This window comes from Sebastes fasciatus, chromosome 23 (assembly GCF_043250625.1).
Source record: "Sebastes fasciatus isolate fSebFas1 chromosome 23, fSebFas1.pri, whole genome shotgun sequence".
Classification (NCBI taxonomy): domain Eukaryota; kingdom Metazoa; phylum Chordata; class Actinopteri; order Perciformes; family Sebastidae; genus Sebastes; species Sebastes fasciatus.
The window spans coordinates 10,704,956-10,727,578 of record NC_133817.1 but is presented as its reverse complement, the minus strand read 5'-3'; the positions used below and the strand labels follow the sequence as shown (position 1 = coordinate 10,727,578).

At 42.7% G+C, this 22,623-nt stretch overlaps 2 protein-coding genes across 27 annotated transcripts in view; one reads left to right on the top strand and one right to left on the bottom strand.

Annotated features, from left to right (window-relative positions):
• kmt2e (lysine (K)-specific methyltransferase 2E) overlaps positions 1–11,895 on the top strand; it is a 39,587-nt gene extending 27,692 nt beyond the window's left edge. For 13 of the 25 annotated variants that reach the window (XM_074626145.1, XM_074626141.1, XM_074626140.1 and 10 more), the window contains 14 exons: positions 21–273; positions 2,128–2,226; positions 4,063–4,134; positions 4,774–4,959; positions 5,233–5,562; positions 5,818–6,117; positions 6,334–6,484; positions 7,327–7,553; positions 7,652–7,708; positions 7,810–8,373; positions 8,620–8,903; positions 9,200–9,279; positions 9,489–9,568; positions 9,716–11,895. In XM_074626145.1, the coding sequence (XP_074482246.1) occupies positions 21–273; positions 2,128–2,226; positions 4,063–4,134; positions 4,774–4,959; positions 5,233–5,562; positions 5,818–6,117; positions 6,334–6,484; positions 7,327–7,553; positions 7,652–7,708; positions 7,810–8,373; positions 8,620–8,903; positions 9,200–9,279; positions 9,489–9,568; positions 9,716–10,759 (3,727 nt within the window). In that variant the 3' untranslated portion in view covers positions 10,760–11,895. The remainder of the gene's footprint in view (positions 1–20; positions 274–2,127; positions 2,227–4,062; positions 4,135–4,773; positions 4,960–5,232; positions 5,563–5,817; positions 6,118–6,333; positions 6,485–7,326; positions 7,554–7,651; positions 7,709–7,809; positions 8,374–8,619; positions 8,904–9,199; positions 9,280–9,488; positions 9,569–9,715) is intronic. The other 12 variants (XM_074626150.1, XM_074626147.1, XM_074626149.1 and 9 more) reach the window with 3 other exon arrangements.
• A 5,601-nt stretch (positions 11,896–17,496) lies between these two features.
• The window catches only part of lhfpl3 (LHFPL tetraspan subfamily member 3), a 37,302-nt gene continuing 32,175 nt past the window's right edge, over positions 17,497–22,623 (bottom strand). Inside the window, exons 4-6 of one of the 2 annotated variants that reach the window (XM_074625372.1) lie at positions 20,392–20,622; positions 18,412–18,446; positions 17,497–18,194 (exon numbers count right to left, since the gene is read on the bottom strand). In XM_074625372.1, coding sequence (XP_074481473.1) covers positions 18,424–18,446; positions 20,392–20,622 — 254 coding nt within the window. In that variant the 3' untranslated portion in view covers positions 17,497–18,194; positions 18,412–18,423. The remainder of the gene's footprint in view (positions 18,195–18,411; positions 18,447–20,391; positions 20,623–22,623) is intronic. The other variant, XM_074625371.1, reaches the window with a different exon arrangement.

The window sequence follows — 22,623 nt, the reverse complement described above, 5'->3', positions numbered from 1 at the left end:
TCCTCTCTCTTCTCTCGTAGTAAATACAAGGTGGACTGTGCCTGTGTGAAGGGGAACCAGGAGTGCCCGGTGCTCAAGCACAACCTAGAACCCACGGAGAACATGGGCTCCGGAGGCCGGCGCCGAGGGAGTCGCAAGGACAAGGAGACGGTCCGGGACGACCTGGGCCAGAACCAGAACATGGGTCTGGACTGCGACGGGAAGAGCAAGAGCGTCGGTGACGGCAAACAGAGGAAACTGTCTCCTCTCCGCCTCTCCATCTCCAACAACCAGGCAAGATTACACTTTTCTGAACTAAATGCACCCAATCTCACCTTTCTTTAACACTTTACTGCTCACATGTTACATGTTTAGTCTACTATAGTGTATTTTTGTTAATATACATTCACCCTTGAGGTCCATGCATGTATTTAGTTAAATGTTTTGTGCATGTGTTTTCCATTGTTAGTCACTCTACATCCTCTTTAGTTCCCTCCTTTTTTCCCATCATCCCTTTATGCATTCACCTCTGACCCCCATAACTAATAATTTGACGACATAGTTCAGATTTACTTTCATTGCACAAGACACTTTTGTGTCTGGCAGCGATGTGTTGCAGTGTATTACCCTTTTGTGCAACACACTCAGAAGAGTAGCGTTTTCTCTCGGATGTGTTAACAGCATCTGCGTCTGTTCCAGAAAAGCAATTTTCACTCGCCGTGACCGAGCCAAATTGTTACAAATTGGGTTCATTCAGCAGTTTGAGATCATAGAAATGTTTTTAGTGTATTTGAAAATGTGGTGCTTGATCATTTAGACATTGGTCCAGAGTATCACATAGTTTAAGACGAAACGTAAAAGCATTTTGCAGAGTGGTGTCACAGCCGTAAGGAAGAAAGGTGAGATGAGATCTTCCAACAGAGGAGATAAAATGTCTAAAAGTCATCTCCATTACAACCATATGCTCCCACAGAAGGCAGGGCAGAGTATGTCAGCTGCTAAATGGTTCATTCTGTAAGAGGGAAACAGTTAGTATTCATTAATCGTCATTTATGAACAACAGCGTAATGGGGCATTCACACCAAACACGAAGCAAACTTTTCGCACGACAAGATTACATACAAAGGAGTTGAAATATTTCAAGTCAAGTGAGAAATTGGTGCGACGCTGTGTCACGGAAGCCTATCAGCGTTGAGATTCGTCCTGACGTTGTTGAATCAGAAATGGAGGAAATAAATCTTGTACCTGTCTGTAGTCACCCAGAGCTACGATAGTACGTCATATCTGTACAGTGACCGAACGAAACTCTGTGTATAAATGTATGTGTATAAACAACAGACTGTCTATGGTATAAACAACAACGTCGCTGCCGTATTTATGCCTAGATGACGTTATGTTGAGTGTTGATGGAGCAGCTGCATAGCCTGGCACTGATCGATCCAAACTCCATTCGGAAAACAAGCATTTTAAAAGTTATTTTGCTAATCGTCTTGCAGACAGACCAAACAAAGCATGAATTCTGACTTTTTACAAATCGGCATCATTATGTTGTTATTTCGGCATTTTGATCCCTTTTAATGCAATTAAATCACAGCACAATGTGTTTAGTTAGTGTTCATGCTGCAGTAGTGATGTGTAGCTTGCTAGATACAGTGAATACAGTTTGGTGAAATTAACCGAGCACCGCCGGGTGATGTTATGAACCCAGACACGCCGCTAGTTTGGTTTTCCGACATATCTGAAACTTCCACAATATATACAAAGCAACAACAGTGGTTATTTCTTCCATGGTTGATGAAACATTGTTGGTATCTACATGGAGGTAAACTCAACCTCCTCTCTGGCGCGAGTGACGTGAATGAACACAAATGATCCCAGCGGTCAAACTTGCGAGTCGAAATTTGCTTTGTGTTTGATGTTAACATAGCGTTAAGCCAAAGACAAGATCTGAGCATGTGTGTTTGGTGCACAGACTGACCCCTAAAAACAAGCAGCTACTCCCCTCGTATATATTTCAGGTTACTCCCCCTCCTCCTCCTCCCTCACCTCCCCTCTCCTCCCCTCTCACCTGTCTCCCTCTAGTCTATAGCCAGACTGACTGATCAGCCGTGATAAAACGCCATACCCCCCTCTCCCCTCCTCTTACAGGATCCTGAGTTATATGAGGATCTAGAAGACAAAACCTCCGTTAGCAATGAAGTAGAGATGGAGTCAGAGGAGCAGATTGCAGAGAGGAGGAGGAAGATGGTAAGTGTGCCAAGCTAGGGGGCTACAGCTTTTTTTGTTTTGCCATGCAGCCACCCAGCAGAAAGAGACAAAATAAAAAAATAATTCTGTCCCCTGTTGCTCTGGGTGTGGACCTAACTATGTGTCTGGCTTGGATAGGAGCAGCTGTCCTCTACCTCCCTTCCATTAAACCACCCTCCTCTTCATCACTTATCTGCTCTGTCAATGCCCCTGTTGCTGTTTTGCTCAGCCCTATTTGTTTTTCTGCTTCACAGTACCGAGGCTTCGTGCTTGTCTGTCATTAAGCAGTTTATTTTCCTCATTTGTTGCTTGTTTTTTTTTTTCTCCAGCATATTAGAGATTTAATAGTGTCACATGTTTACAACACCATCTCCCGTCAGTGGGAGCAAACCAGTATGTTGTGTCGTCATGCGAGCTGAAACTGTCCCCCAGTGTGCATCATGAGTGTAGCTCTCCTCTCGCTTTCATTGCGGTTAGAAGTTTGAAATGGCCAATTACCGGTTCAACCCCTCGTTTTCCTGCCAAACAGCCTAATGTCCCTGAGAGATGGCATCAAACACACACACACACACATTACACAGACACTGTGGAAATTACCCCGCAGTCAGCTTCATTTCACACGGTGGACCCGAGGTGTAAAGTGCTGACTCATCTTTGGCCAACATACAGTTGTGCTAATCGGCCAGAGAGGGATAGATAGTGGGAGGCAGAGCGGCAGGGAGGAGGAGGAGGAGGGGCTGCAGAGGGTAGAGCCTTGTTGCCAGGGCCGTATTGACTTTGGGAGATCCAATAGGCTGGTTTCTATGTGACCCAGGACAGAGCTCTGCTGCTGGATCAGTGCATTCACGAACTGACGCGTAGTAGATGCATGTGGGTGTTGTAAATCTATGGCGCGATAAGGCGCGGGGGAGATGGCATTGTTGTGTGTTGGCATGATATTTTGCCTACTTAAACAACCATTGTTTGCAAATGCATCCTGGTTTGACAGTATAGATTAAATGTTGATTTACTAGTGGCGTTTTGTTGTCTGCAAGTCTGCGTTCTACCTGGCTGTGAGACAATTTTACACTTGGGGGCAATAAAGTTGTTTTTAGGTCCATCCATTACCTGCTTATCCTTGTAGCCAATCCCAGCTGACTTGATTGGGTCAGAGGAAGTCAATCAAAGTGCTGACACATAGAGATTAACCACTTAACCTATCCACACGGGCACAGGGATAACACGAACGCCCCAGGTTCACGTTTTTGAACCTGGTGTGAGGGGTGCACTTTTTTTTTTGCAGCAAAACAATAAACAACCTTTTGGCCATAGTTTTTTTGGCAGAGTCCCATGTGCACGTGTGTGTTTTTGTTTCCTAAACTGTATTTAAAAAATGGTACTTAGAAAATGTTGTGCCGACCAGTGTATTCTTCTGATTGGTTGGTTTAGTTTTACCGTATTTCGTATTAGTCAAGTTTCCGCCCAGTTTAAAGAGGCCTTAACAAGCTTGTATTGTGATATAACGGAGAGGTTGTTATAAGGTTAGAAACCCCTGAAGTGGTTTGGCAGGAGTGATCCATTAAAATGTAAAAACATCAGCTTATTTCAGAAAATATCCTTAACCTAGATGTCGTCAGGAATACGTTATTTGGCAGTTTTGTGGTGTCATTAGTCCCATAGTTATCAGTGTTGTCTATAGTAAGATATAACGAACCTGTCTAACACCTAAACCAGGCCTATTTAGCACCAGCAGAAGATGAGGGAGTCTCTAGTGTAGCCCTGTCCAGTGTTTGTGAAGCCTTGTTTAGGGGGGACATGTCTCTTCTAAACTAGGCTGTCTCTTTATCGAACATTCAGGCCAACCCAGCGGAGCAGTCCCATCTCCCTGTCGGGGCGGCTTCCAGCTGGAAGGGACTGAAACACAAGGAGGTAAACTTGACCCATTCATAGCCAACCCTACTCCACCCATCTACCAGCCTCCCCACCCCCAAATCTCCCAGAGGTGACTGACTTACCAGCGTACTAACTGTCCCGTCTTCACAGACACCTGTCTTCAGCCTGATCTCTCAGCAATATGTCTGTTGTTTCAGTATGTTTTTCGTGGTATGAATCTTTTCAGAGGTGGTGTTCTGACTGCAGGTGGATCTCTTTGTTTGAGTTTTTTTGGTGGAGGTACAGCTGGGGTTATTTGTGGCATATAGGAACACATTAGACATGCAACCTCCTGGTTTGTCGGTGTTTAACCGTAAAGCTCTTTGTGCGTTAAGGTAGAAAAGCGCCACATAAATACAGTCCATTTACATCCTCAACATTTATTCCTGTTGCTCCTGCCTGACCTTGTCTCCTTTTTGTTTCTCTTATTGTGAAAGCGAGGGGTCACCATCACGCCTTTCTTTCACTCTTGCACTTTGCACAGCTAAATCGGCTTTTGCTGTGTAGCACACGTTAACCCGTCGTCTCGCTACCTCTGGGGTTATGTGGGAGAGTCGTACTCCATCGACTAATAGTCTCCGCTCCCTCTTCCCGTTCATCACCCCTCTTCCGAACCCCACGCCTATCTCTTTGCAGACACGGGAAGAGAGGAAGATGGAGGCCATCCTGCAAGCCTTCGCCCGCATGGAGAAGAGAGAGAAACGTAGAGAGCAGGCCCTGGAGAGAATCGGCAGCGTCAAGACGGAGGGCGGGTGCCGCAGTGACATCAAGGAGGAGCCGCCAGCCACGCCAGAGATGGCAGATTCTCCAGCTGTCATGCAGGTGAGAGCATTGAGACACAAAAATACGTGTTCTTTTGAGTACTTAAATAGACTGGTGAAGGCTGGTAGAACAAAGGATTTTCACATAGAATTTTTCTTTTATTAGTTTTTCTAGAGGAAAAAAAACACTGAGCGATTACTGGTCAGATCAACAACAAAACACATGATCTATCAAGGACAAAATGTGACTAGTGGGCCCAGGGAGGCTTGTTTGTAGGCTCATCTTTAACTTTGCATCATTTTAACAGATATAAATACTCTGTCTTTCTCACAGCCATTTCTGGAGGTGAAAGAGGAGCCAGGACTAAAGCCGGCCAAGGTCAAAAGCTCGAGGAACAGAAAAAGTTTCTCAAGGAACCGCACGCACATTGGCCAGCAGCGCCGGCGGGCTCGCACCATCAGCACTTGTTCTGACTTGGCCCCCGGCTCTCCGACGGAGTCTGTGGAGCCTCTGAGCAACGAAGCCCCAGAAGGAGAGATGCCCATGGCACCAGAGCCGGAGGCCCTCCCCGCCGAAGCAATGGACTCGGACAGCCCGCCGCACAGCAGCTCACCTGCACCCGACAGAAACCGCAACGGCAGCAAGAACTTCAAAACTAAAAAGGTACGGCCACAGCACTATTTCTGCATGGGCAACAGCAATGTCACCGTTACTGAGCAATAGTGTGGTTGTTGGACACCTATACTTTACTGTTTTATTCATATTTTGGTCTTAAAATTGAGCTACTTGTAAACAAAGTATCTCAAATTTGAATATCTAATTTGTTTTGGCAAATATGCACATCATATCAAACACATTTAATATGAGGGAAACCCTACAGGTTGTTAAATAATTAGATAAATCTTCTCTTTCCAACAGCACTTTGTGAGTGAGTGGGTGGGAGAGAAGCAGCAGGACCACGGTGGCGTACGAACCCCAGAGCCGGTGCCAGAGAGGCCGCTGAGAATAAGCAGTGACCCTGAAGTACTTGCCACGCAGCTCAACGCCCTACCGGGCATGGCCTGCTCTCCACAGGTCTACAGCACGCCGAAACACTACGTCCGCTTCTCATCGCCATTCCTGGCAAACCGCAGCCCCACCACTCCCGGAGTCCCCACTGGGAGACGGCGTTCCAGAGAACTGCCTGAAACGCCGCCAACCACAGGATCCTGCAAGAAGGTACAGACTCCTGCTTTAGAAATATTCCCATCTGGCTTTTTTATACTCAAAAATTACATCCAGACAGATTTGGAAAGTCATATGGATTTATTTTTTTTCTAGTGAGTAATTTGATCGCGTGTAAAGTTTCTTGCAATGATGAAGGAAATTTCACTATTATCAAGAAATACAAGGCTATCAGTATCAATCTAACTGGAAATCTACTCTTTGTTACAGCGATGGTTGAAGCAGGCTCTAGAGGAGGAGGGCTCCACCAGCCCGGCCAGACGACCGAGCCTCCTCATGCCCAGCGAGGGTCCTCTCAGCCCCTCCATTAACGGAGACTCTGACAGCCCTCTACCCTACAACGGCACTTGCTTGCTACCAGGTAGGCAGCCAGCACTCAGTCTGGTGCAGCATTAACGGGTCTGACCAAATGAAACAAATGCCAGGTTGAAAACAAACATTTTTTTTATTCAACATTTAAGACTCTAATAGATGTAGAAGGTTGGTCCAGCTTTTTTATATGTTCAAAATGTACTTTAAAAGGGAGATTTGTCAAGTATTTAATACTCTTATCAATATGGGAGTGGGCACATATGCTGCTTTATGCAAATGTATGTTTATATTTATTACTGGAAATCAATTAACAACACAAAAAAATTACAAATATTGTCCAGAAACCCTCACAGGTACTGCATTTAGCATAATATGCTCATATCATATAACATGGCAAACTCAAGCCCAATTTATCTATTATCTGAAGGATTTTTACAGAGGCGTTTGTTCATACATCATTCATAGCCTGATTTATAGAACACGTAAGTCCTAAAAACATGGCAAAAATAGTTTTTTTTTATGGCTGTTGACAGTATTTTCTGATTTATGGAGTGATAAAAAGAGGTATCCAAAATCCCCTCTGTAAAAACCTTTGACTTTAATATGTCAACAAAATGAAACAGTCATTTTGAACCTGGATTCATCCAAAGTTCAGATTTCTGTTCTGGAAATGTATGAAAATTAGCACATATTTAATAAGATAATGCCTAATTTGCATATTTAAACATTTCAGAAAACTAATAATTGGTTATGTTTCATGGTGATATGTATTTGTTAAAATGTTTACCCTATTCACCTGCAGTGTCTCCCCTTAACTACATTAAAGTAGAAGGGAAAACACTATATTGGATGAATGTTTAGCTAAATCACACATCACATTTCTTCCTACAGAGTTGCCCACACCTTTGAAAAAGCGGCGGTTGAGTCCGTTAGATGCCTGCATGTCCGAGGGCTCGACACCCTACGGCTCCCCTTGTGCCACGCCCACCAGGGTGGACCAATCGGAGGCACCAGCAACCCCCGTCTTACTGGCGACCCCACCGCGTCCCCGAACAGAGGAGCCCAGTACAGAGGCCTCGCCCAGCACCCCAACACAGACACTTAACGCCCTTCAGGAGGTAAGACTGTCCAAATGGAAAACCCAGAGAGGCTGCACATTTGTTCACTTGAGGAAAAGAACTGGACTGGAGTGACTAAGTCTGTTCTTGTTTCACAGAGTGAATCTTCAGTGGAAAGCTCCCCAGAGGTCAGCCGGAAACCCAGTGTGCAAGAGGTGAGTGAAGGACGCTTTTTTGCTGCTCTATTTTCAAGGTTTAACATGCGTTTCCTTTATTTAGACCGTCCCCTGACGTTGATTCCTCCCTCCTCTTCTAGGCCGATCGTCCTCCTTCGTTGGTCTCCTCTCCCACTCTCAGGGCTCCCAGTTCAGACGGACTCCCAGCAGAAGTCAAGGTGTCAGTTCCTGAGAGTCCTCAGCCTCCAGCTGCTGAGTCTGTGGACAGTGGAGAGGACCGGGCAGACGGCGTGGTGGTTGTAGAGGGCAGCAGTGAGGCTTCCTCATCTGCAGAAACGTGTGCTTCCTCTTTTCCCGGCTGGATAAAAAGCCCAGAGAGAGGCCCGACTGGACCAGCTGGCCTGAACTTCTCTCCAGTCAACTCAAACTTAAGGGACCTCACCCCCTCTCACACCCTGGAGCCTCTGGTTTCTCCCTTCAGGCCAGAGGCTGCAGCTGGGGCTGCAGCAGGGTCTGCAGCAGGGTCTGCAGCAGGAACGGGGTCTTTGGTTGTTGCTCAGGCCCCCTTCAGTGAAGCCCCGGGGCAGCAGCTCTTCTACCCCTGCTCTGAGGAGGGAGGTGCACTTGGCTTCTCGCGCTCGCTGAACGGGGACGGCTCTGGTGAGGGAGGAGGGTCGTCGCAGAACCCCCCACAGAAGAAAAAGGTGAGTGAGCAGAGCTCGTAACATTTTACTAAGTTGATCAGAATAGCATAGATACTGCATGTAAGTTAAAGGGGAACTACGCCCATTTTCAAAATTCATACATACACACAGTCTAAAAAATATTAGTAAACATGAACAACTCTTTCCCAAATCCAAAAGCTAGAGTGCTAAATGCTGCCCTCTGCTGGCCTGACATAAGACCTGCTCTTTGCTCATAAATGACATTGAGGTTCTGGTTCTTCCCAGGTTTCCCTGCTAGAATACAGGAAACGACAGCGTGAAGCTCGTCGCAGCGGCTCCAAAACAGAGTGCAGCTCACCCGTTTCCACCGTGCCACCTCTGAGTGTGGACGTCTTCCCTGTAGCGCTTGAGACCACCAGTGAACCTCCTCTACCCCCTGCTCCCACTCCTCTCTGCAACACCAACACCACCACCACCGCTGTCAAAGAGCCTCAGACCAGTGAGGAGGCCGAGGCGCCTGGAGAGAAAGGGGAGAAGGAAGGAGGAGAGGGACAAGGAGAGGGACAATGGTGAGTTCTATCAAAACTACTTCTACTTTAAAGGTGCTAAACACGGCATTATGAGTGTTTCTACTGCCTCTCAACATGGCGGTTCGCAGCTAACAGCTAGGGGTCTTCTATCACGGTTTATGTAATTTTATATCACAGTAACTGTAAAGACAAATCTGGCGCCTATAAGGACTCTGTTATTATCCAGTTGTCATTCATGTCAGCTTATGTACTGTATCGTAACATATCTAGTATGTGCTGTTCCACTTCATGTGTTACTACTAGAATTAGATTGTGATGATCCTCATGTTTTTTAGGACGTCGTCCACGTCTGTAGAGCAGGCCCGAGAACGCAGCTACCACAGAGCTCTGCTGCTCAGCAAAGACAAAGACACGGGTGAGAATACCGACTCTCAATCATCAGTATTAAAGGAAGAGTTTCACAGCTTGGGAAAGTATGCAAGAGTTAGATGCCACTCTCAAATGTTAAATGTAAAGCTATAGCCAGGAAACAGTTTAGCTTAGCATGAAGACTGGAAGCAGGCAGGCAAATAAACGTGATTCCCTTTAAAAGGTATTGTTTACATCAACATTTCCTCTTTTTAGATGGCGAGACAGAAGGTGGAGATACACCTGCACTTCGAGATTGCCCATCTCCAAGTCTTCAAAAGACCCCGACCCACGCAGTAAGTCAACACATGAAGGAGATCTGATTCATCTCAGCTAGTTAACAACCATAGATATAAATATATATATGTAGACCCAATGCGACATCTACGTATATACATCTGTGATTAACAACTGAATGACTTTTCCTCTCTCCTCCCTCCCAGCCCGGCTCTCCTGGTCCTCTCCCCCAGCCTCCCAGTCGGCCAGCGAAGGAGGAAGACGCCGACAGTCAGCCTCGGACGCCCAATCCGACCAGCCAGCCGACCACCAAGCCTGCGGCGCCCAAACCGGCTCCTCTGACCCCCACGAAGCTGCACCCCACCCCGTTACCTTCCTCTCCGGTCCACTACCCCGGACCCCCCCTCCTCCACTCCCCAAAGCCTCAGCCTCAGGGCTCTCCCTACCGCAGCCAGAGGGCGCTGTTCTCTGCTCAGCCTCAGAACCAGCCGCAGCCTCAGGCTCAGACTGGTCCGGTTCCTTTCTCCCAGTACACCACCCAGAGTGCTCCACCACCACCACCTCCTCCTCCACCACCAGCACCACCGGTCTCCACGGCCTATTTTCCCAGTCAGAGCCCCTCACCTGCTGGACAGTTCCCTGGGTTTAAAGCTGCCGTCACGCCCCCCTACCCTCCTGGTTCTCAGACCCTCATGCAGACTATTCCCCACAGCGTGCACTATCAGAGCTCAGCAGCTCCACCGCCGCCGCCTCCTCCACCCCCACACCCGATGCCCTGCCCCACCCTGCTGCACCTGCAGCCTCCTCCCATCCAGCAGCACCAGCTCATGCTGAGCACCGCCCCTCCTCCACCTCCTCCCCCACAGGTCCAGACCCCCCAGCAGCAGCAGCAGCAGCAGGCGCCTCCTACGGGCGGCACGCTGCTGTCGCTCACCCCTCCTCCACCTCCTCCTCCACCTCCCCCCGCCCCCTCGACGCAGCCCCACCACTTTCAGAACTTAGGGGCTTTTCAGCCGGCGTTGCTGCACCCAGGCGCCGCCGCCAACCCTTCAGTGCCCCCGTCGACGTACCCCCCGCCCCTTCAGCAGACCGGACTGCCTCCACCTCCCCCTCCACCTCCACCTCCCCAACAGACTCAACAAGGCCAAGCCCAGGCCGCCGCCTCCCAGATGCCTTCTGGGACTCGTGGCGCTCCAGCGTCCTCGACCCCCTTCCACAGCTCGGGGTACCTGAGCACAGGGTGGCACTGACCGCCCTCTCGGCCTCCGGCAGCCCCTGAGGACTCGGCCTGAGAGGGGCGTGTATCATAAGCTGTAGATACGTTTTCTATGAACACATGGCCAGTGGAAAAACAGCTGATTGTGGGATAAAAGGATACTTTTTAAAAAAAACACAAAAAACAAGGACAGAAAATTTTAGACAAAAAGGACAGTGACATAATCTTCAAGACAAACTGTGTAAAAATGAAGATGGACGATCCCCCCGGTGCTCATAGCCCTCTCTCTCTGGCCTCCGTTTGTTTTTATATATCCTTCCTGTGACGGAGAGGAACGCTCTCTGTGTTCTGTGTCTTGTTTGGACTCCCGTTGTAAGGCCCCGCACTTTGTTTATCTATGGACATTCCAGCCTATACCCTCCTCCTCTGTCAGTTATTCCTTTTACTTCTCTCTCGTCTGTCGTCGGCTCTCTACACCATTTATTTGTTTTAATCTAGTGGCTCATTATAGCAAAGAGAAAGCTTTTTGTATAGAGAAAAAAACACAATTATTTTTTTTATTCCTCTGTCTAACAACAAATATCTGTTCACCGCTGCAGATTCAGAAAAGACCCGTTTCTGGGAGCCTGCCTCACCACCACGGGAGGCTGTGTGAATGCGAGTACGTATGTGTGTTGTGTGAAAGAGTACGGTTGCTTAACGGCGGGAAGTGCGTGCGTGATTTCTTGTAACGAGTGCTTGTAGTCTTCTGAGGTAGGCAGAGTGGCGTCGCCCACAGGTAGGACGTTAGCGGTTTATTTTTGAATATCAATGGTTATTTGTAGAAAGTGTAATTTAATGTATAGGTGGTTACTCCAGCTTTCACCAGGAACAGGTTGTAAATATTCGCTTCTTTTCTTTTCTATGCTTGTACAATTCGCTCCCATCCCATTTTTTGAAATATGGTTGTAAATATGAACGCTCTTCTTGGCAAAGCTGAATGTTTCTGTGACTGTAGCATTATTTTTTATTTTTTTTTTCCCTCTCTGGACTCTTCAACCTTGTCTTTTTTTTATTATTTGTGTGTGTGAGTGTATGTTTGTGTGGAGGGGAGAGACTCACAAACACTGCACTGGTTGGCTATTTTCATGGTTCATTATAATAAATCACTGTAATGACAGTTTTATACAACTCGTCGCGTCATGTGTCTCTGGGAACATTTGTGCTGCGGTCTTTGGGCCTGTTCAGACCTGACATTAGCATGTGCCCTGGGTGATGGGATCACAAGTCGACATCTCTAAAGGTGCGTTCACACCAAGAGCGAAGTGAACTTTTCACACAGCGAGACTACATACAAAGCCAATGCAAAGAGGCGAATAGACGGGAATTAGCGCCGGGCGACGTTATCGGTGCGTAGTATTCGCGGGAGTTAAAATATTTAAACTCGAGTGAGAACTTTGCGTGACGCTGTGTAGCGAAAGCCTATTGTAGCCGTCTGTGATCACCCAGATCTACGATAGTACATCATATTTGTACAGAGACCGGATGAAACTCTGGTTTATACAAAGACTGTCTATAGTATAAACAACGTCGCTGCCGTATTTACGCCTAGATGACGTTATGTTGAGCGTTGATGGCTTATCTACAAAGTTAGCTTAGCCTGGCACTGATCGATCCGAACTCCATTCAGAAAACAATCATTTTAAAAGTTGTTTGCTTGTCATCCCGCGGACAGACCTGACAAAGCATGAATTCAGACTTTTTACTAATCTGCATCATTATGTTGTTATTTCGGCATCATTTTGATCCGTTTATTGCAATTAAATCACAGCACAATCTGTTTATTTTGGGTTCATACCGCTGTAGAGACGTGTGGCTTGCTAGATACAGTCAGTGCAATGGCACTGTATGTGAATACAGCTCGCCGCCGGGTGATGTTATGAACCGTGGTTATTTCGTCAATGGTTGATGGCGGAAAGAAACGTTGTTGGTGTATATATGGAGACAAGCTCCTTCTCCTCTCCGGCGTCTAGTGCGAATGAAAACAAATGATGATAAAATGATACCGGCGGTCCAACACCCGGCGAAAATGTATTTCGCTATTAGTCTAACCACCGCATTAGTGCAGGTGCGAATGCACTCTAGACTCATTGAGATCTGATCACTCAGCCGTATATGGTCGCATTCTTTGAGCAGCATGTACGCGAATGTATCCTCAGCCACATTAAGGACCGTCTACTCAACTGACGTCCCACTCGGATGTACTCGCACCAGCAACAGGTCTGCTCGTTCTTCACATCACAACACATCAGGTAAGCTAACGTTTCATCTGTGCATATTTTTTCAGAAATAAGATCCACTGGAAAGTGAGGGACTTCGCCTCTCTATAGACAGGCAGTCACAAGCCTCGCGGCATGGAAACAGCTTCTGGGCCTATGTATCCTGTAAGTATACTAGGTATGCTCATTTTGAAAAATGTTCTTAACCGATAACTGACCCTCGTTAACTGATAATTAACCGTTAACCGACAATATTTGGGCCTCGTACCAGCTGCAGGAGCAAAACAGATATTCGTTGACGGGAGTCTGCAGTTCACCCGTCCGGGAGCATTTACTTGGCAGCCACGATGCTGCGTGTGGTGTCGCGAGCCACTTTCCCAGTAAAAGTCTCCACCGCACATTTAGTTAAGTTAAACGGGTTGTCAGCTGTGTGTCTGCCCGGCGTAACGATACTTTGTTCAGAAGATCAGACTGGGCACACAAAGTGCATCATTATCATACTGTCGCAGATGTGTCAGTGTTGTTGTTCCGCAACACATTCGCGTACACGCTGCCAAAAGAATGTGGCCATATGTGGCCAAGACCACCTCTGAATGTGGTCTGAGCGATCGGATCTCAATGCGTCTTGAGTGCGTTCACATCTGTACTTAGAGCTGTCCACTTGTGATCGGATCACCCAGGACGCATGTTAATGCCATGTCTGAACAGGGCCTAAGACGTGAATCCAGAAAAGACGGAAAACATTCAATGATGGCAAAAAGCTTCTGCTTACCTGTCAGAAGTTGTGTTGAAGAGTTCGGTTTCATAACCGCAAATTTATAGTTGATATCCAAAAACTACTCTTGGTTAATTTGTCGAGCATTTAGAAGAAAGCACAAGCAGAAAAATACCTGCACACTATCTCATTCCCATTTTTCTGTTGTTGCACACAGACATGACATTATTTCTGGTTAAAATGTGTTCATGTTTAATTTTCAATATTTCGACATACTATACTATGACTTTTTTTTTTTTTCCACATACTATGCTATGACTTTTTTATTTTATTGAACATGCTATATTATGACTTTTTTCAACATACTTAACTATGATTTTCTTTTTAAATACTTTACTATGACTATTTTTTTCGACATAATATACTATACTTTGACATTTTTCCATGAAATCTTTCGACATACTACACTATGAAGTTATTCCATTACAAATGTCGACATACTACACTGACTTTTTTTCACGAAAATATTCGACATACTATACCATGACGTTTTTTTCCGTGAAATCTTTCAAGCATACTATACTATGATGTTATTCCATTCAAATTTTCGACATACTACACTGACTTTTTTTCACGAAATTTTTCGACATACTATAGTTTTTTTTCCATGAAAATATTCGAAATACGATACTATGACTTTTTTCATGAAAATATTCGACATACTATACTATGACTTTTTTTTCATGAAAATATTCGACATACTATACTATGACGTTTTTTTCCATGAAAATATTCGAAATACTATACTATGACTTTTTTCATGAAAATATTCGACATACTATACTATGACTTTTTTTCATGAAAATATTCGACATACTATACTATATTTTTCTGTGTAATCTTTCAAGCATACTACACTGACTTTTTTTTCACAAAATTCTTGCAAATGTCATTTTCAACTGACTCTTAATTAATTAAATATATACATTTTAACCAATTCAACTTATTTATGCATTCCAATGAATTATATATATTTATTTACGTTATACTAAGCATTTTTTATTTTATTTTATTTTTAATATTTTTTCCTGACATTTTTATGACATTTGAAAAAAAGGTGATCGGGCCTTTTCTGAAGAGCCCCAACTCTGGAATCACCTGCCCCCCAATCTATTAGAGCTGCTGATTCTCTGGACTGTTTTAGGCGGCTTCTAAAAACCCATCTTTATAGGCAAGCCTTTCTATAGGCCTCATCCACATGTGTGTTTGTTTGTTTTTGTTTGATCCGTTTCTCATTGTTTCTGTGTTTCATATTGTAAGTTGTCCTTGTTTTCATCATTATTTGATGTTTCATTTGTGTGATACAAAAGCACTTTGTAACGTTTTTTTTAAAAGGTGCTATATAAATAAAGCTTTACTTACTTACCTAATTACATACCATTTTATTTTTTATTTTAGGATGCCTTCTGTAACATCTTGGCCAGGGACAACAGATGAAAATAGCCTTTTGGCTAATTCTGACATTTTTTTTATACCATGCATATTTATTAATTTGCACTGTACCTTCACAGATAAACTAAACCAAACCATTTTTATGATATACTATACTATGACTTTTTATGACATTTTTTATGACATATACTATGACTTTTGTTTTGACCATTTTTATGACATACTATACTATGACTTTTTATGCCATTTTTGATGATATTGTATATTATTAATGTTTTTTATTGCAGGGTTTCTGAGTGGACTGAGTGCCAATATAGGGAGCCAGCATCTGATTGAGGGCTTCACAGGAAAAGTGTACATAAAACAAAATATCTTTCCCATCTCATCCACATTGAACTGCCGAGTTGTCCACTGAAATTGCAACAACTACAAGTCATCACCTGACAGACGCTTGTTATGATTAAAATATAATACAGCATTTATGCAGCTTAGAATGATGTTAACTGAGTGTCAACGCAGGGGTCTGAGGTGTCCTAAAATTGCCAACAGAAGAGAATCTCTTGATTTTGGGTGACAACATAACCTTTTCTTTGGCACCCTGCTCAGTCTAAACTTGACATTTTCAAGAATAGCAAAGTTGTCTCCTCTTTTTAATCCATCAGTTTTGTCATCTGGTATGTAACTCATTATAGCCACATGGGGTCACTAGAACAAAATCACATGCACAGCCCCCTGTAGGCCACGATAAGGATTCATATGAGCAGATGGCCTTGTATATATCCAATATTTGATATTTCCATCTTGGCCAGTATTGGTCAATCCACTGGGTGTTTGATGATTATGATGCTGCTCCTGCCCTTCACTGTGTTTCATAACAAGGACAACCACTGCTCACCATGTGAAGTCTTTCTTTCAGCCCTCTAAATATATGTCATTTCAAACTTGGTCAATTTCGGTGCACAACATGGCAGTTTATTATGGAAGAGAGATGGAAAAGATAATATTTTGTTTTATGTGTGCACTTTCCCTGTGCGGCCCTCAATCATATACCATGTTTTTAGACATATTTTCCTTGATATAATTTAATAAATATTTTTTTTACCCCTTTAAACTGAAGCAAGTGCACACATTCCTTAGTAAATTTGTTTATTTTTATTGTCTCACACTTTGATTCCATATTAGAAGTTATTCATCTGAACAGACCCATACAGAAAAGGGTTCAACATTTTGTCATTGTCTCGACTGAATGAGTTGGGAGAAAGAAACAATACCTTCACACATCACGTGGTTTGCTCCACGCAGTGAAAAGCCGTAGCCGCAGCAATGTGACTTGATGATCGGGCGGGAGAGTGCAATGAGTCCTTTTGGAGTAATAGTCTGTATTTTACGCTCAGGACTCCTTCAGCTTGACCTGGTAACACCTGAAATAAAAATAGTAATAAAAGGAGACGGGTTCACGAATATACTGTTGCTGTGTGACACTCGAAAGTACTTTGTTTAAAAAAGGTGTTCAAGGAATTGGACATTTTGGGAATAGCCCTTGTTAGCTTTCTAGCGGAGAGTTGGCTATCTTAGAAGATTGATTCCACTCTCATGTTTGTCGGACTCTGTTAACCGGTTAGCCTAAAGGTATAATATGTAACAGTTGTTGGTTGTTGTTTGTAAACATGGCATTCAATATTGGCCTTCCTCCTCAACAAGCGAGGGAGGGAGAGAGGGCAGCGCTGGTTGAGCGAGCTACAGAGTGAATGAAGAGAGGGAGCGGCGTTAGTGACAACAAAGCAGTGAATCAGAGAAATAAAACATTTTCTGATTGTTTCACGGCGGTTACGTTCTAAAGCACAAATAAACACAACCACAACTGCTCAACCACAACTGCACACAACTCTGTACAACCCACTTTTTATCTATGCTAATGCGAACTCTCCGCTAGAAAGCTAATGCGATATCCCAAAATGTCCAACTTTCTCTCTTAAAAGTGTTGATCTTTTGTTTAAATGTAAGCTAGACTCACCACCCATGTGTTTAACTAGCTCTTTTAACAGGGAGACTGAAGAATAAAAGGAAACAAAAAGATAAAACAAAGAGTCAAAACGTATCCAGCCTCAATTCATGTTCAGTTTAGCTTCTTACTCCCCGTTAGTACTCCACAATACTGTCAGATTACAAGATACTGTATGGCACACACTAATAATGGACCAATAGCTTGACATTTCAAAGAGCACATTTCAAAGTCAAGACAAAAGTACAGGGACGTAATCAACATATAGCTATAGTACAGATTATAGACTTCATATAATTGGTGTTTTCTCCCATTTAGTACATTCAAAACCTCTAATTACTACCTTTTCATTCTACCACATCAAACATTTAGTAATAACAAAACAGTACTGTAGTTTCTGTTCGTTAATCCAGCCCGTTGTTTTCTTCAGTGCTCTCCTTTAAATCAAAGGTCAAACAGTGTCAAAGCCAGACTCCTTTGCAGGGAGTTTGTTAACTTGATAAGAAAGAAGATCTGACAGCTTCGACCTTAAGTCTGTTAAGTCCTCATTTGTGTCGGTCAAAGTCTGGATAATTTGTTTTGATTTAATTCGATTTGAGCAGCCGTCGCTCCGTGGTGTGTGTGTCCTAGAGCTGAAATACCACATGAAGAGTCTTTTTAATATTTTTTTTTCTTCCTTCAGCTGAATCTGTGCACTGGCAGCCGTCCTCACATCCACACGGACACTTCAGCATTTCAGTTTTGAGCAGCTCGGGGTAACATGATGCAGTGACATACCAACAACTTTAAGAAAGTCTTTTTGTGAATTCATCCTGCGAAAAAGAAGCAGTTTGAGATGAATGAGAAGGCTATTTTACAAGGGGGAGCTTTCAGAGAGGACATCCTGGTCTCCACCAAGGCTGTGTGGCCTCTTCCAGACCTCCTCTCATTCCTCTTCTAAGATCTGTTCTTTCCCCACACATCAGCTCTGCATCCCAGCCACAGGTCGGACCAGGAGAGGGAAGCTGGATCCTGAAGTAACATCATGTCTAGGCAGCAAGACCTGCAGGCAAGAAGAACAATAATGTAGAATCTGCAGGAATTCATGTAGCTTAGAATAGAGGAGAATGGTTTCAAACTTATTTGCTTTGTATGGTTTTCATTAATGACGGTAGCATAAGATTGATGTTACCAGTTTCTCACTGTTGCTATGAACAATATTCTATTAAAATATGATCCTTACCTGTGTGTGTGTGTGTGTGTGTTTGTGACTGCTTTACCATTACCAGATATTATATGGCGTTATTCCCGCTCTCTGTGGGGAAAAAAAGAAAGAGAAACCAGTTCAGTACGGAGAGAATACAATAACACTGACATGTTTTAACCAGCAGGTGGCAGCATCACATAAAACTTCTCCTCTAAAGGATGCATGAAGTAAAAACACCCCTCCGATGTGTCTGGACAGGTGTCACTATCCATCCTCCTGAGTGACATGATAAGAAAACATCCCATTTAAACTTCATCTGCTGTTTGATGAATCCCGCTTTTCACTTTCATTCTCATATTTCATGTACATCCGCCTCTCATCCTCTCTCATCCTCATTATCCCTCTCTGTCTTGTCCTTCCCTCCCCGGTCCCTCGGTTGATAATGGCTTCTTCCTCCCAGTCTTTTTTGCTTATAAGAGCTAACAGGCGACTGCGTCCCGGCTGATAGGGTGGCTGTGATTCATTTAGACAGGCTGGCAGCAAGCTGTGTAAACAGCCATTAGTAATTCATGACTCTGTCCAGCATCCCCAGGCTTCAATTAACCCCTTGCTATTGGTGCATTCTTTCCCTCAGTCACCCATCTTTCTCTCCTCTCACTGCTTTTCATCTCCGTGTCCCTCTTCATCTGTATTCTCCTCTTCTTCCTGCCTCCTTTCCTCACTGTTTAAATCATTCTCTCTGGGTGCGAGTGCAGTTGTCATCTCGCTCCAATCAAGACAGGAAAAAATCTCACTGGTAACAGCAGCAAGCAGGTGGGTTATAACATCCATCTAATGTATGAAAATGAATAACCTGAGTGGGGGGAAATTATGCAAGGACATTTTTCATTTCAAGCTGCTGGTGGGCTGTGAGGTACGGCAGCAGGAATCAGATGGCGTCTTTGATGTGTGCTGTCTTATTATTGTACTGAGCTTTAATGGAAAGGCCAATTAACTACAAAAACATAGCAGAGGTGTGGATACGAGTCACAAATTTAATGTATTCACTAGGGCTGTCAATCGATTATTTAATCATGCTTAATCCAAAATTAATCACATTTTTTATCTGTTCAAAATGTACCTTAAAGGGAGATTTGTCAAGTATTTAATACTCTTATTAACATGGGAGTGGGCAAATATGCTGCTTTATGCAAATGTATGTATATATATATTATTGGAAATCAATTAATAACACAAAGCCTCCTTCACGACAAACTAGAAAACCTAAGGAATCCATTGGTACCACGTCATACTAGTTTCGTATGATATCAGTATCTTCACTCTAGCGTTACTATGTTAAAGAAATTGGTGGCGTTAAAACAAATTTGCGCATTATTATGTCGTTAACTTTGACAGCAGTATTCACACAAAAAAGACTTATAGCTCACTTTGACTTTGCTTAGATTTGAGCCTCATGACTTTAAAGATTTATTAAACGCTCCTCGAGCCAAAAGTGGAATAAAATTCAGACACAGAGCAGACATCCAGGCCAGCGTCCAAATCAATTTTTTAATAAGTTTAGTGGCTTTGTTTTGTTTTGAAAATAGCCTGAATCTCATTTCAGGTGTAATTGCACTACAGCTTTTATTTTGTCGTTGTATACCAAACTGGCTCTGTTAAAGTGCTCCATTAATTACCGTGAAATGGGTTTGGAAAAGTACAACAGGTACTTTTGGTGTGGTCAAAAATCTGGTGAAGAATGAGTTGTGACTTTTAAAGGATTTGAGGCCTGAAGCAGTAAAACGATCCATTTAAAAAAAAAAAAAAATCAGCAAAAATACATATAATTTCCAGTCTTGGCTCTTCAAATTGATCCAGTGACCCCTTGATGAGTCCTGAACTCCCAGGAAGGGAACCACTGGAGTAGTCAATCAAAAGAAAATGAAACAGCAATTTAAATAATCAATTAGTTATTTTAAAGTTAGAGTAAAGCAGAAATAAATGTGTTCTGAATTTGTCTCACTGCCCTGTTTGTGTCTACCCACTATGAGCCATGAAGGTATTATCCTCTTACTGTCTCCCAGCAGCTCCTCAGACATCAGACTGTCCTGACGGTTTCCCAGAACGAAGGCCAGGAAGGAGAGGATGAGCGCGTCCATGATGCCCATGATGGCCAGGATGTAGGCCCAGCGCACCGAGCAGGCCCCCAGCGTGTACTTGTCCGTCTGCTCGCCACACATCCGCTTCACCTCGTCACTGTCCCAGCCGTCCGGGTAGATCATGCAGCCCAGAATCAGACATGTGCCTGGATCAGGAGAAGAGAAATATGGGTTATCGTTCAAGGGCTTAATTGGCTACCGAGGGAAATGAATGGTACAATATCTAAAGTACTCTACAAAAACAGTGTGCTCAGAGGTGTTATAGGGTTTTTATTTGCACTTGAAGCTTGAAGTATAGTAAATAAAATGCAAATTCACAGAGGACAGATTAGCAGAGAAGTTATACAACCAGTAATAGTATCATTTTTCATTATTATTGTTTTTATGATTATTACTATTTTTTCATTTATTCTTTTAAATGTAATATTATAATTCTTGTTTTTATTATTTTTATTATCATTATATATTATTGTTTTTAACTTTATGTATCAATAAAATAGAAATATTTATATTATTATTTATATATATATAATATATTTATATTCAATTCAGTATTTATTAATATTTCCTTTTTTAACTATTAATTTTTGAATTGTACGCATGAATTGTATTATTAGTTTTTATTATTTATTTGTTTAATATATATAATTGTATTTTTCAGAATTTATTTATATTTCTTTTTTTAATGATTAATGTTCTTATTTTTTAATTGTATGTTTGATTTATATTATTATAATTATTGTTTTAATTAATTAATTATTTATTTTATATATATATATAATTTTATTATTCAGTATTTATTTATATTCCTTTTTTAAATTATTATTTATTTGCTTTTTTTTTAAGAGTGTTCTTGTGTCTTTTGACATTATGTTTATTTATATGTTTATATGGAAAAGAAGTTAGACTTAGAAAAATTATGCTCCACAATAAAAACATTTGAAACAGGATATGTTAGCCGAGGATATAAATGTTGAGTTACAAGCAGGTAATCTCTGAGGAGAAACAGGATCAAAAATATTACTTTACAAAAAAATATATATATTCTTTATTTTTATTAGAGAATAAAGAAAGAAGAAATAAAAGAAATAAGGCAGGAGAAGGAAAGGAGGTGACAGCAATGCAGAAATGGGACCAAGAGGTGAGGAAGGAGGCAGAAAGAGAGAGAATATGTTACAAGATGTCACAGCACCATGTGGTGAGTCGCGCTGCCTTCATTAGCCGTCTGCTGCATGGCTGACAATGACAGACTGAGCTGTTAGAGAGCAGAGTCATCTAGCAACACTTCTGCTGGCAGTACGGAGCCGTTGTCACATTTATACACACACAGTCGGTCCAGGCAATCAAATGATTTACTATTTAGTTGTTGACAATGCTGCCAAAAGCCAAGTCTGAATGTCAGAAGTTTTAATTTCTGTGTTTGTGAGGGCCAATGTGAGTTTTAGATAATGAGAGTGAGGATGTTTAAAAGCAGGATTTTACTGTTGCTAATATGTATAGGACTGTAACTACTGATTACTTTCATTATGGATTAATCTGCTAATTATTTTCCCCATTAATTGACTGTTTGGTTTGTAAAATAATGAGAAATACCTTCACCCAAAGTGACACTTTGTCCAACCAATAATCCAAACCTCAAAGTTATTAAAAAATAATTAAATATACTAAAATAATTAAATAGAAAAGCTGCAAATTTTCAAATTTGAGAAGCTGGAACCATGAAAATTAAGATTTTCTGTCAATTGACTAATCATTTCAGCTGTACTTTTATATACTGTTGGGTAGTTTAATTTATAAAAAAGCATCATATTTTATAAGTTTTTCACATATTTTGCAAAATAATTTAAACTATCAAATAAAAGTAGTGGAGTAAAAAGTACAATATTTCCCTCTGAAATGTAGTAGAGTAGAACTAGAAAGTGGCATGAAAAGAAAAGACTCAAGTGAAGTACAAGTATCTCGAATTTGTACTAAAGTACAGTACTTATTTACATTTTATTGCTGCATTCAGGGGCCTCACAAGTATGGAAACTAAAGCACACTAAAGTGAGCCGGCAGCAGATTAAGCAAACGGATAATCTCCGGAAATGTCATGGACTCGAGTCCCTCCTTCCCTCCGCTCACCCCCTTTCTTATCTCACCTCCTC